This window comes from Rhagoletis pomonella, unplaced genomic scaffold, assembly GCF_013731165.1.
Source record: "Rhagoletis pomonella isolate Grant_MI unplaced genomic scaffold, Rhpom_1.0 Rhpom_scaffold_00004, whole genome shotgun sequence".
Taxonomy (NCBI): Eukaryota; Metazoa; Arthropoda; class Insecta; order Diptera; family Tephritidae; genus Rhagoletis; species Rhagoletis pomonella.
Genome location: NW_023458558.1, coordinates 56,300,851 through 56,315,008, shown reverse-complemented (window position 1 = coordinate 56,315,008; position 14,158 = coordinate 56,300,851). Strand labels below are relative to the sequence as shown.

Here is a 14,158-nt window from a genome sequence, read left to right as displayed (position 1 = left end):
TGATATAAAAGCGTACGATCGCTGCGAACGGCTAACCATAAGACGCCTGCAAGTCTAGCTGACTGGACACGAGCGACGAGAGTGGATATTGGATTTACATTGTCTGTCTTCGACGCATTGAAACGAGTCTTGGCGTAAAATTTGAAAACATTTGCAAATTGGTGAAAACATTTGAGAAAATAAAAATAGAATTTTAATTAAAATTTTTTTAAATTGAAATTAAGGTGTAAAGCAAAAAAATTTAATAAAATTTAGTGCGGTAAATATTAAAAAGTCGAAGCAGCAAAAGAAAATTAAATAATATATACCTTTGTCTTTAAATGTGAAGAAAAAAGTTATATAGGACAAAGTGCAAGATTTTTGTAGTTCGGACTCAAAAAAAAAAAGAAAAAAAAATTTAAAAATAAAAAAAAGCTCCGTAGAAGTGTACAAAGTCAGCAGCGTAGCAAGTGTGCAACAACGGGACGTGTGGTTAAAAGAGCAAAAGTGTTTTGCAACCAGTGGATTAAGCAACAAAATTTTAATTAAAAGAAAAGTTTTTGCAGTAAGAAACTGACATATAATGGAAATAATGCCGCAAAGATACTTACTGCAAGCAGCTCTGGTGCTTGTATACTGCAGCGTAGCTTTGGCGTGTCGCGGACAACTGTTGGGTAAGCGAGAAAAAACTTAGTAAAGAAGAAAAAAGTGTTAAAAACTAGTAATCAATTATTAGGTTGTAAATCAAAATAGGTATTTGTGGCTACCAACTGTTTTAAATTTTTATTTTCATGATCCAAAAATCTGAGTATAGCGGGAACATTTTTTTCTCTCAAGTTTTTAAAATGCACCGTTTTTTGCCATATATTTGCTTTGTATGCTATTTTCAACAAACTTAGGCCAAAATACCATAAATTTTCAAAATTTGGAGAAACAAAATTTGGCCGCTATACTCAGATTTTTGGATCACGAAAACTTTTTTCGTGAGAACATGAACTGAGCTAGGAAATCTGAGTATGAGGCCTTATTCGCATAGCCAACAGCTATTAAAACTTGATATATGAGCACTCCAGGTTTTTTGTGTTCCACAGTGTTACCAAAGTATTGCAAATTTAAAAAAAAATTAATTTATAATCAAACAAGTAAATTTTTTTTTGTCGCAATTGTTTTGAGCGCATTAAGATATATATAAAAAAAAATTTAGCAGATATACCTACACACATGTTTGTGAAGAAAACAATTTCTTTTTTTCTTGTCTTTTATTACTGTGATTAAACAGAATTTAAATTAGATATTAAAACGTTCAGTTTAAAACGCTAGTTTTGCGTGTCGGATATTTATGATTATTGAAATGTTTAAAATCAATTTGAAGCAAACTTGAGCTCAACAAAAATAGGATTTTATGAGAAAACCTGAAACATTAAAATAAACCATATTCATAAATGAATTGCGTTAACATGCAAATAAAATTGTTTTATCTATTAGAAAAACCACACACACACATAACTTTATGTAGCTAAACATTTGCTAATATTAACCGGTGCCAAAAACGTACCATTTTTTGCTGCTATATGACACTTTTTAATTTAAAATTAAGCTCTCAATATACAGAACAGGTTTAAATTGAAGTGAGATCTAAAATATATGCCTTCGTTTGCCAACTTTTGAATATTTATTCTTTTGCATACTAATAATTAGCAATAAAAAGTAGTAGGGCGCAAATAACTTTTATGGTTTTGGCCTAAGTTAGCCTATAATTTAAACTGATGAATATGTATCTTCGCTTCGATCTTCTGCTCCATCCAGTGCCATTTGGTATTCTTTACGCCCAAGTAGTTGGAAGACTTGTTACCTTTTTTGATTTGCTCTTTTTCGACTTCCTAATTTTTCGACTTTTTTATTTCTTTTGCATAAATTAGCTTATTTTTATGTAGCTTTTGTCGAATACATATAACTGGGAGTGTTGACTTTTTCAATTTAGCTTTCATTTCGCTAACAAGTCGTATTCAATAATACATCTGGGCTCACAATCACAAGGCGATTAGATCGATTATTTTGCTTGTGTGAAAAATAAATATGTATAAACATACCCAGTATACACACAGACAAATTAATCTGTTATTATGAAATAATCTCTACTTAAACCGATATGCTTTCGGTGTCCAACCTATTTTTATCGACTATTTTTGCGAAGAAGAGAAATGTCAAATGCGAAAGTAAAAAAATATAGACGCTACCTAGGTTTGTAAAAGTATTTTTAATAAAACACTTAGTTAAATTATATTTTAATTGCTTGGCATAGCCGAAATTAAATAAAAGCTTGTAAAAGGTGATCACAATGGCACAGAGAAGAATGGGTCTAAACCAGAAACTGGGGCTGGCTAGTTTTGGTGTCACCATCTTTCAAGCGGAGATTCATTCAAGAAGAAAATTCATTAAAAGAGGTACATTCTCGAAATATATCTGCATTATGTCGGACAGCAGACAGCCCTACTGGCATTGAAGTCCTACAAAATAAATTCTAAACCAGTATATGAATGCTTCAATGTCCTAAGTGCTCTTAAAGCCAAGAACGCAGTCTTATGGGCACTGAGTGGGATATCCAGTGTAGTCCTTCAAAGTAAGCTTCAAAGAAACTATGTACCTAATTTAGGCAAGGAGGACATCAAAATTCTTACTGGTTACTACAGCAGACACTGATCCCTTCGTTATCACTTTCGTTAACATTAACATTTCAGATACAGACGTTTTTTCGCATTCGCCAGCTCGCCGAAGAAACGCCAGAACACATTCGAGCGGTATGCAATTTTAAGAAAAAGAAATTGCTTAAATTTTATTTATAAGGCTCATTCTCTGTGAATATAACGGTCCTGCTAGGCACAGACTAGCTCATTTTAATTCCTTTGAAATTTTGAAAAAAATTTCCCTTAAAGCGAGTGCTGGGCAATATATATTAAAGGCCTTGCCATATAGGGCGCTGGGTCATGTATAATATATCATAGCTTGAAAAAGTGGAATTTCTGAGTGTATTCACAGTACTACATATGTATCTATGGTATCTTTTTTAGGTCAAAAAACTATAAGCCGGTGACTGCGATAAAGTTCGGTTTTGACACAGTTTTTCAATAAAATAAAAAAGTTCCTGGTACTATGTGTAGCACTTGTATACGCCGAGACAATATTATATGTCTCACATAAGCAAAGGGAATCCAAATTTCTAACTTTTTTTTTACAAGAATTAGAAAAATTCAACAAAGTCGCATAACGACAGTTTTCTAGTTTGAAGTTTCTACAAAGTACAGCTGATTTTTGAATTTTTTTCAGCTGACGGCGACACGCATTTTCTTCCGCACAAAGTTACTATATTCGACAATTTGTTTTATATGGAAGAACATAATAACACCGTTGCAAAAAAAATTAAAAAAATCCAACGCGAATTCTTAGGCTCCTTAAACTTACAACTTATTATTATTTAATGGGCAGAAAAACAGCATATTTAGAATTGTTCTAAAAATTGTGAATAAAATGTTTGTCGTGTATTTTTTTTTAATTTTTCTACAAAGATTAAAATGTGAAATAATAAGCTATTAAATATTAACTATTATTATTAATTAGCTAATTAATTAATGCACATTAAACAAAAAAAAAAAAAAAAATAGTCAACACTGGTCAAAAATTTCGTGTCTCTATTTTTTCTCATGGCAGAAAATATATGCATTTTATGTCGTATTGCCAATAACAATTCATTGTGAGCTTATATATGAAGGGGTTAGAATCAAGAGGATCTAAGTAGTTCTGAAATTTTTTTTAGATAAGTAAGGTTAAAGTTGATTACTTATTGTAAATTCTGGATAAATGCATTTGGAATGATTCTTGCCTAAATGAATGGCAGGTTAATTAACTAATTTAAATGAATGTTACTCTTTGTGACCAGAAGTGTAAATTTTTTTTATCAAAACCTAATCAAGTTAGAAGGACGAGATTCGAGGATGTGGCAGTTTACATATTAGTCCTTAACATATATTTTTTTCAAAAATAAATATTGGAAATTTCCAAGGATATTCAAAGATATAGTTTTAAAAGGACATTTGCAACATTTATTCGTCCTAAAGAAACAAAAGGTTTTTTTTTTGTAAATTCTACAGAATTTTTCCTTTTAACTGAAACCCATATTGTTACTCTACAATGCACCAAAACTTAAAATTTTTTTTTTATTCAATCATATCCTGCAAATTTCAAAGTCCTTTAAAAAAATTCCGCCGTCAGAGAGAAAAATTAAGAACGCAATTATACTATATTTGGCGCCTAGTTTTGTGAATACATGGATTTTTTCATGTATTTTAAAAATTTTTGGTTTTTGTCACACGGTGTAATTTATACTATTTTTGTGATCCAAAAAAAAGTATTATTCCGTAAAAGAAATAAAGATGCCAGCGTTGTGTATACTTAAAAGCTTTGTTGATACATACATACATATGTATGTATATTTAATGTACATTTCTTCGCCTCAGGAATCCAGTAGATGTACAAGGTCAACAGTGGATTAGTGGACCCAACACACATAATTCATTAGTTTTTAATCGATAAAAAAAAAATTCACATACGCCAGTTTGTCGCGTCGCTTCTAGATTCTGTTTTGGCTCAATTTTTTACCATAAAAAGAACTTATTTTATATGTCACTGGCATATTCGCTAAAAGCAAAACCCAAAAACATTAATATTCTTTACCCACACTTGGGGCGCAAATATCAAATTGATTTGGGTTTGGATCAATTCATTCGGCTAAATACTTATCAGATTACTTGCGATTTCTAGCAGCAGATGTGCTCGTATTTGGTATAGCTTTATTTTTTGTCTGCTCAGCATTCAGAAACGCTACTTGATGGATTTAAGTTCATCAATTCTAATATGTTTAAATTCAACATTCACTCACGTTTTAGCAGTGTGGCATGCTTCTGTTGCATATCAATTAATTTCTATGAGAATGAAGTTCTTAAAAGATAATATTTAACAAAGGTAAGAATTTAATTAATAAAGCACAGCTTGTAAATGTATTCTTTTGTGCCACATAGACATTCGAATACTGTATTGGGAATACATATACATATATATCTACTTAAGTATGTATACTCGTAATAAAGATTATTTGAATAAACATAAAGTTTATTGACTTAACATGTAAACAACACTTGCTTTTTGGCTATCAAAGTAATATTTACGTTTATTACTTTTTTATTGAGTCGTTTCATATAATTATGCAGGCAAAGCCACGAGCTTACTTAAAAAAAAAATACGGTCTACGTCAAGATAACCGGTTTTGTCAAACTCTACGCACTAATAGTTTAGTAAACGTTGCTAATAAACCAAAATCCCTAGTAAATCAGCTATTCAGTTTCTTATTTAAGCAAGTAATCCACGCGTCATTTATTCGGTCGTATTTATGCAGTTATTATGGTTGACAAATTCTAAAGATTTCTTTTCTTCTCTCTATAAGCACTCGTACATGTCATGAAAAGTGTCATTTAGTCTGTGGTTCAAGGTGTTCAGTTGGTTAACTTCGAGTTAAGATCAATGAATGAAATCATCATGGCAAAAATACATTTCTCAGGATAGACAAAAGAATTCAAGTTTCTACCCAAATTCGACAGAAAATATAACTCATTAAAATTAATCAAAAAATGGGATGGGCATGTTCCTAGCACTGCATACATTAGTGTTTATATAATAGAAAACTTAAAAGTTTAGCTTATTTTCAATTATTTTTTAATTCGTCTAAACCTTAAAAGCTGTAAAATTCCCATTGACAAAAATTTATGCTGGCATAAATTTTGTTAGTAATCATTATAAACTTGCAGCTCGAATAATCATCTCACAAGCCGAGTAATTTGTTTCAATAAAATGTTGCTGAAATATGTAAATACAATGAAAATTAAAAATTCTCGTTACGCTCAAAATTGATTCGCTACAGATTGTCAATGATTTTCAGCTAATTATGAAAGCATTTTTTATTGATGTATTAATTAATTTTTGGATAACAAATATTATCTGGTTTTCAACCATTCAGTTGGAATTATTAAAGCAGGTGCAAAGTATTAGTGGTCTTAAAAGAGTGTTGTTTTTTAAGTACGAAAAGGTACGAAAACTTGAGATATTTCGAATGTTTTAGTTTTTTAACGAAACAAGTAATGAAAAGAGTATATATATTTTTTTTAAAGACAAGCATTTACTAGTGGTTAATAAAAGGGGAATATCGACCACCGCACCTCGGCGGCAAAATTTTTTTGAGTTATTTTTTCCATAAGATCTGAATATGCAACAAATCGGACCATAAATACGGATTTTAAAAAACTCGACTCCTACGCCATCTATCGGGAATTTTTTCGTGGAGTTATTCCGATTCAGCTAGGTAATATTGTTTCCAAATATGAACCATATCGGATCATAAATACGGCTTTTTGAAATATCTCGATACCTGCGCCACGTATGGGATTAATTACACTTCAAGCTTCTAGTCACTAGCTCATCGGGAAGTTGGTTCAAAAATTGATTGCAAGATTTGATTACATACAGGTGAAACATAATAAAAGATTGAAAAAAAAATTATTTTTTTTTTGCTTATATAATAGACAATTTCTATACATTATTATAAACAGATGATGGCTAGAAAACATAGCGAACTTGGAAATTGTTCATTTTGAGATTTACTGGACCGTTAAGTAGGCTTTAATTAACTTAAAACTCTTAGAAAATTTTGAGCAAAATGCCGCAGAGGTTGAGAAAATCACAAAAAATTTGCGAAAGCTTTAGTGTGTTGTCAAAAAAATCGTACTTTTTCACTTTATTCTTACCAAATTCATTAATTATTTAAAAGTTTCACAGAAAACTCGATGAAATTTGCTGGGAGATCACTGACAAATCCTTGAAAATATAATTATTTTTATGTATTTATATTTTAATCATGGCTGCCGTATATACATTCATAAATATGTGCATCCATTGTACATGTGTATTGTATATTTAGATATCTCCATAAAACAATACATCACTGTGATATCCGCAGTAAAAACAAACATTAACTGCCATTCCTCCTCGGGTCTCTTTCCAACAAACAAATATTTAGAAAAACAGGGCATTTGCATGTGTAAACGAATATGTATTGCTCGTATCTTGAACTTGAATCTGCTTAGCCATAACTGATGTAAAGAATTTGGTTAAAAAAACATAAACAAGCATCACTGCCGTTTAATGGAAAATACATAAAAAGAGCTTAAAAAAGCTAAAGTTAAATAAACATAACCAACACCGCAAACTTAATTAAAGAAAATGAAATAAACAAACACATAAATGAAATCGCCGCTAAAAATCCGCAGATTTATGAACTCTCAGCAGCAACGGCAGCTGTTAAACGGCTGCTGTTTATTAACCCACACTCGAGCACGCTTTTTATGGCGAATATTCGAACACTGGGGGGTCAAGTGGTTTGTGTTCACCTGTAGGTTTTATAAATTTATACTTGTATACATGTATACTTATGTATATATATATGCATATGTATGTATGTTTGTATACACATATCAGTCGACTATTTGTCTAATAAACATTTGCGCTTGTCAGTTACTATTTGCATAACTAAATTCAAGCACAAACATATTTCAATTTACTTATGTGTGTTCTGAGCTAATCTTGCCATGTACAACAACTTATTTGCTAGGTAAAAAACAAAAAGAAAAATATGCTGAAAAGAAAAAAGCTAGAAGCACTAAAAGATGAAGTGGCAGTAAAAATGGCAATATTTATACTACATATAAACATAAATAGACAAATCAGCATGAATTGCTGCAAAAATTGACTGACTTTATGTTCTATTGACACACTACTCACCGTTAACGGTAGACGGAAAACATTAATGCTTAAAAACAAATAGAGAAGCGTGTAGTTTCATTCAAACAAAGATATGTATGTTAACGTTTTTGTACATACGCACATACCAACTGTACCAACTACATAGTATCTATCTCTGTGCCCATTTATGAATTTAACTGATTAGTTATTTTACAAATAAAATAACAAAGTAAAAAAAAAGAAACACCGATACATACAAAAAAAATGTAAAAATATGCAAACAATTAGCTACTAATTTGCTACCAACTAAACTTCATGATTAGCAATAAATAACAGCGCTTCTGTAGTAACAACAACAACAACAATAACAAGTGCTTTATCTAGATTTCCATGTCCCTCATTCACCCCGTAAAAGCTCGGCTGTTGGCTGACCGCGGATGAAAACATACATACTACATATATAGGTGCGCTGTAAGTATACAATTTTTCAGGAAGTAAATTTTTTTTTGTTTTATTGTAAGCAATTAATCAGCTATTTTATTAACGTAACTTTATTTGATAGGAATTCGCATTAATAAATAAAAAAAAGCATTTGAGCCGTTGAAACTGAATAACAAACGAATTCACTTTCATTACAAAGTACTAAAGTGACTTTGAGTAATTGTTGAATTGTGTGGATTTTTGCTCACCACATATGCACATAGGCCCGTACTCGTACACACATAAACATTAGCGTGGGCCGAAACATATTAACCAATAAATTTTTCTACTAAAATTGCAAGTATTTTCGAAAGTATGTATTAGTCCTACATAGCTTGGTATACCTATACCTTGTTTGTAGAAAATCGAAACAAGTCAAGAAAAAATTTTTTAGCACTTGAACTTTGATGGACTTGAGCGAGCTTAAGATATTGACCAAAAGTCGTCATCTTTCACACGGATTGTTTTTAGAGCATTGTGAATCATATTTTTGCTATTACCAATCAAAACTCTAAAAAAGCGGATTTTCGGCCCACGCTAATAAACATACATAAAATCAAAATATGTGTCTACACATTTATTGTTTAACTCGGCATCAGTTGATTAGAAGTTCACTTAATTTGGTTGTGTAGGTCAGTCCGGTTGATTGATTGCATTTTTATGTAATTACGGTTCCTAGTTACAGGTATTGAAAAAAGTGTTTTTTTAGTTTTGAATTTTAGATAACATTTTTATAATTACTCATAGTCATAGTTAAATGTTACAGTTGGTCACCTATAACTTGTATCAGGTTTGTACTTAGTATTTCAAACAAATCCTATTTGCGGCTTAGTTAATTTGAGGTAAAAATTAGAACAACTACATACCAGGGCCACTGAAAAAGCCCTTAGAATGCTTGAGAAGAATAAAAATTTTGTCTTGAAAATGATTTTATAGGGTTTCCAGATATTCGCCAGCATGGTTTATATATTTTTAACCGACTTCCAAAAAAGGAGGAGGTTATCAGTTCGTCGGAATATTTTTATTTTTTTTTTTATGTATGTTACCGCATAACTTTGGACCACGTCAACCGATTTCGATAATTTTTGCATCGGAAAGGTAGTGACTCAGAGGTGGTCCCATACTAATCTGGTTGAGATCCGATCAGTGGATCTTGAGATATATATATATATATTTTTTTTTTATATGGGAGTTGAAGTCGGTTTTTTTTTTGCTAAAAATTACTTGTTAATAACTTTTAAACCCATTGGTGAAGCATCTCACAGCAGCAGCAGAAGAACAAAACACCATCTGGACATGGCGTGCTCACGAATTACACTGCGCAACAATTTCAAGGTCAATGCCTTGGAGCCGTATGATTCCAAACTCGGGATCAAAGACCTAGACCCATATCACATTGAATTTATTTTTTATGACCATATTAAATTTGCAAGTTTTTGCCTGAGTGTTTTTTTAGAATAATTGGAAAAAATATTTAAAATTCATATCTCTCTCATGAAAGGGCCGTTTTGACATTTTTTTGTTTAGATTTGGAATAAAATAGCATTTTTGAGGTCTGCAATGGAGTCCAATTGAAGGTAGACCGAACGTTCGGTTTTGATCTAACAAACGGCCGATTACCGAAGCCGTAAACGAGGGTCGACCGCTGTTAGCAATATTTTGTTCTAATCTACAAGTTGTATGGACTGGGGATCAAACCCAGGTCCTACGGAGTGGTAGTACGCACCTCTAACCGACCAGCTACAGCGACGGCTATGATTCTCTCACTTAAATACAACAATTTTATTTGCGTTCTCGCCAAGTGAGTTTGTTTCGTTACCGCTGGTTAGTGGAGCAGTAAGATAATTTTCAGCAACTGCTTTAAGTAACTTTAGGGAGCTAGTATTTTAATATTGAAAAATATCACATGCCCTAAGAATTCTTTTATATGTCTACTCATTATTGACAATTTCAAATACCGAAGTTACAGCCAGCTGATTTTAATAGAAAGCTGCAATACCACATTTTTATGAATCAGATTATTCACAACAAACATATCGCTTTAATTTATAATGCAGGTAAAAAAAAAATCGAAGCAGCAAAAATGTTCGGCCTCGAGCACTTAGCTGAATATGAAAATACTGTCGATCAATCCACAAACTGAAGCCGAACATTCGGTCGAGGGTTAACATGTTCCAAAAAATTTTTCGCCGGAAAATTTCACAAATAATTGGCACTTCAAAGAAAACAATTTAAGAGCATCGGCGTGAAATCGTCTTTGGCATTTTTTATATTATTATTACTTTTTTCACTATATCCACCGCAGCATGCAATTATTCAAATGGTGATAAGAAATCTCGCTGTAAGTGATTTTACATGCTACAGAAAATGTTGCAAATTATTTCCATCAAAAAGCGCTTTCAAAATAGCCGACATAGCCATAAATTCGATACAATTCGGCAAATTGCTAATAAAAATTAAAACAGAAAGCTGCTTCGTCCATTGCGCGCACTTATTTCTTAAGTGAAAATCCAGTTTAGAAATGATAAATTCAATCTGAATAACAATTAGCACACTTTGGAATAGGGTCAATGAATTTTTTGAAAAGCTGAACAAACGCGGTCACAATGCCACTTAGTGTAATTAACGTAAATCAAACAAAACACAGACGCAATACAACCTCATTCACATTGAGAAATTCATTACTTTGCCTCGGAAATCAATTTGATGTATGCAAATCGGCTGATCTCATCTCTTTTTGACAACTTAAATTCAAGCCTATATTTTTTTTTTTAATTAATGGCATTGCTTATATAGCAAAATGAAGTGTTATTTATACTGCGTACAAGTATAAAAATAATTACGGCTCAAGCTATGTGCTTCCAAAGTCATTTATTGCAACAAATATGTAGTTTTCCTACTTCAATATTCAAGTTCAATGCGAGTTGGGGGTTACAGTAATTAAAACGTAGTAGGTAAAACAATTTGGTTGAAAAAAGGAATAAAAATAAAAATATAGCAAAATAAAATCAGAAAACATAAGCCTGGTAATAAATTTCCCGTGGCGTACGACACTAAGACGCGTTAACGAATTTGTGGAGAATATGGAAAACGGCGGTGGATCTCAGAAATAACAGTGGCATATGTACAATCAGACAACCAGTTAGCCGGCACAATTTAAGACTGGTAACACTGAGTGAGAAAAATTAAGTCTGATTTGTGCAAGCAAACTTAAATAAAAATCAAGAGTCCCCAAAATGTGTTACAAAAAAACGGCAATTTATTAGATCTCAGCTCTTTAGTGTATTTTTCTCTAAGCCAATTGTAGCAGTTGCGCTCTCACTTTCCCTTGCCACACCTACTCCCGGAATCGCGGGCTCGTGCTAATAATGCAACTAAGTATTCAAGTGATAAATGAGAGCAGAGCTAGAGTGCAAAAAGCCAAAAAAAAAGAAAAAAAAAGAAAATAGTCAGACAGAAGTGAAATCAGGCCGACCTATCAGCCAGTTAGTGAGCTAGCCAGCCAAGCGGCTGTAAAAACTGGGCAGCACCGAAAGTATCGCTAAATAAATGGGCTGAAAATTTATCAAAAATTTGTAGAAAAAAAAAACAACCGCAGCTGGCAGAGGACTTAAACAAAAACAAGCGAAAATTAAAAAAGAAAAGAAAAAACGAATTTTAATTCATATAAAAATTGTGCCGCTAAGCGGATATGAAATCAAGGTTTCCAGCTTAAGGTATACGGTAATCGCCGGCTGCATGCCGCGCATACGTAGCCGTAGTTGTGGTCGAATTTACAAAAAAACATATTTTTTATAACATTTTATTTTATCACTTTTTTTTTGTTTTGAACTAAGCAAAATAAAGTTGAGCGCATCCGTCATTTGCCACGACTGACGTAGTTACCACTTGTTAACATATTGTCGGCACTCTTTACACGCATGAGCAATTGCGCTGATGCATTTTGATCGTTATCGAAATTTCGTAAAGCTGGCGAGCTAAAGAGTAAGCGTGCGTGAAACCTTTCAAGCCATTACGATAAGATAGCACCCGGCAAGTTTGTGCCTTAAGTCTTTTGTTTCGACTGAGCTTGGCGTTGTTTCAGCAACGACTTCTTGGCCTTTATCAGGTGATCATTAATGAAATGCAATGACTTGCGACTCGTTGTGGCATGAAAAAGGGAGAATTCAAGCGTAATAAAAACTGTTGAGCAGCAAGATAAAGGGCAACACCGCAGCACAGCCAGCCGGTAGTGGAACGCATTCAAATTGAACAACGAGAACAATCATAAACCATTTATTTAATTTTGCGTTATATTTACGGAAATTAAGCGACATTTTTATGTGCAATTTGTCAACGCAATTTTTTATTTTTTATTTTTTCTTTTTTGATTTTTGCTGCAGCATTAAACAGTGGTGAACGGCTGGCTGCATGTGCGGTTATAATATTTATTGACTGCTTTGCATAATGAATTCATGTGAAGTGATTGATTTTTGATTTGTGTGCATATAGCGGTAAAATAATCACAAGTTTGCAGGAAACGGGCGATGCAAGGGCAAGATATATACGTACTCATTTTAAGGAGCATAGCAAAAAGAAGCTCAAAATCCTTATATTATGGATTCTTTCTGCGATGTATATTGGAACGATTTTCCGTCATGAGTTGTCAAATTCGGTTCGGAGACAAATAGTTTTCGGCGTTTTGCATTCTTCAGTGTCATTTTTTCGAAAAAAATTTCGACGCAAAATCGTTCCATGATGCATCATACTCTTACCCGGTCAGAAACACCAACAACGAAAATGAGGATACTTTCTATAATAATTTGTTGAAGTAAAGTAAATATATGCATGAATGTATATGTTTGGTAGGAGGGCAAATCGCGATCGATATAAAAAGAAGTAAGGCATCTAACCATACTACCTTAGACCTGACGAAAATAGGTGTGGGTAGGAAGCTATTTTGCTTTGAATGACGTCTAAACCCTTCAATGAACCTGCGTAGCTTATTGAGTATGAATTATATCTAACTTATCCATACCTAATACATATGTCTGAAGAGCAACAGCCAATAGGTTATATATTTACAGGTATGGCAGTCTGCAAACTTTTGAAATCAGTTTATTACGAACACCGTGCGACAAAAACAAAAATAAAAATTTCACAACACATGAAGCAATCACGAAACTGTGAGCTAAATATAGTAAAACTGCGTTTTAAGTTTTTCTCTCTGAAATCAGGATTTTTTTAAAAGGAGTAGTTTCAAAGATATGATTATTTCCAAAAATTATTAAAAAATTCATTACAATGTAGAAATACAGTATGGACCATGATAAAAACATAGCAAGGTATAACCGTTCTCTCAATTTGTCGGCCATGATTTTTTTTTGAAGTTTGCCAACATTTTAAAATCATATAAAAATGAAAACAAAAAATTGAAATTGTTCGAAATTGTTGTTGCTTGAGATTGAAAATGAAAATGTGTGTGTGAGTTTGTGAGTAAATTTAAAAATTAAATTGTTTGGAAACGTCAAGAATTTTAAAAGTGACTCTCAGCGGTTCTACCTTACTATATTTTTATCATGGTATGGACACCAAATGAAACAGAAAATTCTGTGAAATTAAAAGAAAAAAAAAATAATAAAAAGACGAATAGGTGTTGAAAAAGTTAAAGTAGTCGAATAAAGTTTGAAGGCCGAAATTCGAGGATGTGGTCTAGTGCATACTAAACCTTAACATATAATTTTTTTCGAAAATAATACTTGTAAAATTTCAAGGATATTCAATAAAGAAATGTGAAAAAAATTTCCAATTTTTAATACCTAATCGTCCTTATGCACCAAAAAAATTAATCGGCCTTAATTATACAGAGTTTGCTCTT

General features: G+C 32.3%; 1 protein-coding gene across 2 annotated transcripts in view; it reads left to right on the top strand.

Moving 5' to 3' along the window:
* Nucleotides 1-233: 233 nt before the first annotated feature.
* The window catches only part of LOC118737835 (venom allergen 5), a 31,369-nt gene continuing 17,444 nt past the window's right edge, over nt 234-14,158 (top strand). For both annotated transcript variants that reach the window (XM_036468616.1, XM_036468617.1), the window contains exon 1: nt 234-653. In XM_036468616.1, the coding sequence (XP_036324509.1) occupies nt 563-653 (91 nt within the window). In that variant the 5' untranslated portion in view covers nt 234-562. The remainder of the gene's footprint in view (nt 654-14,158) is intronic.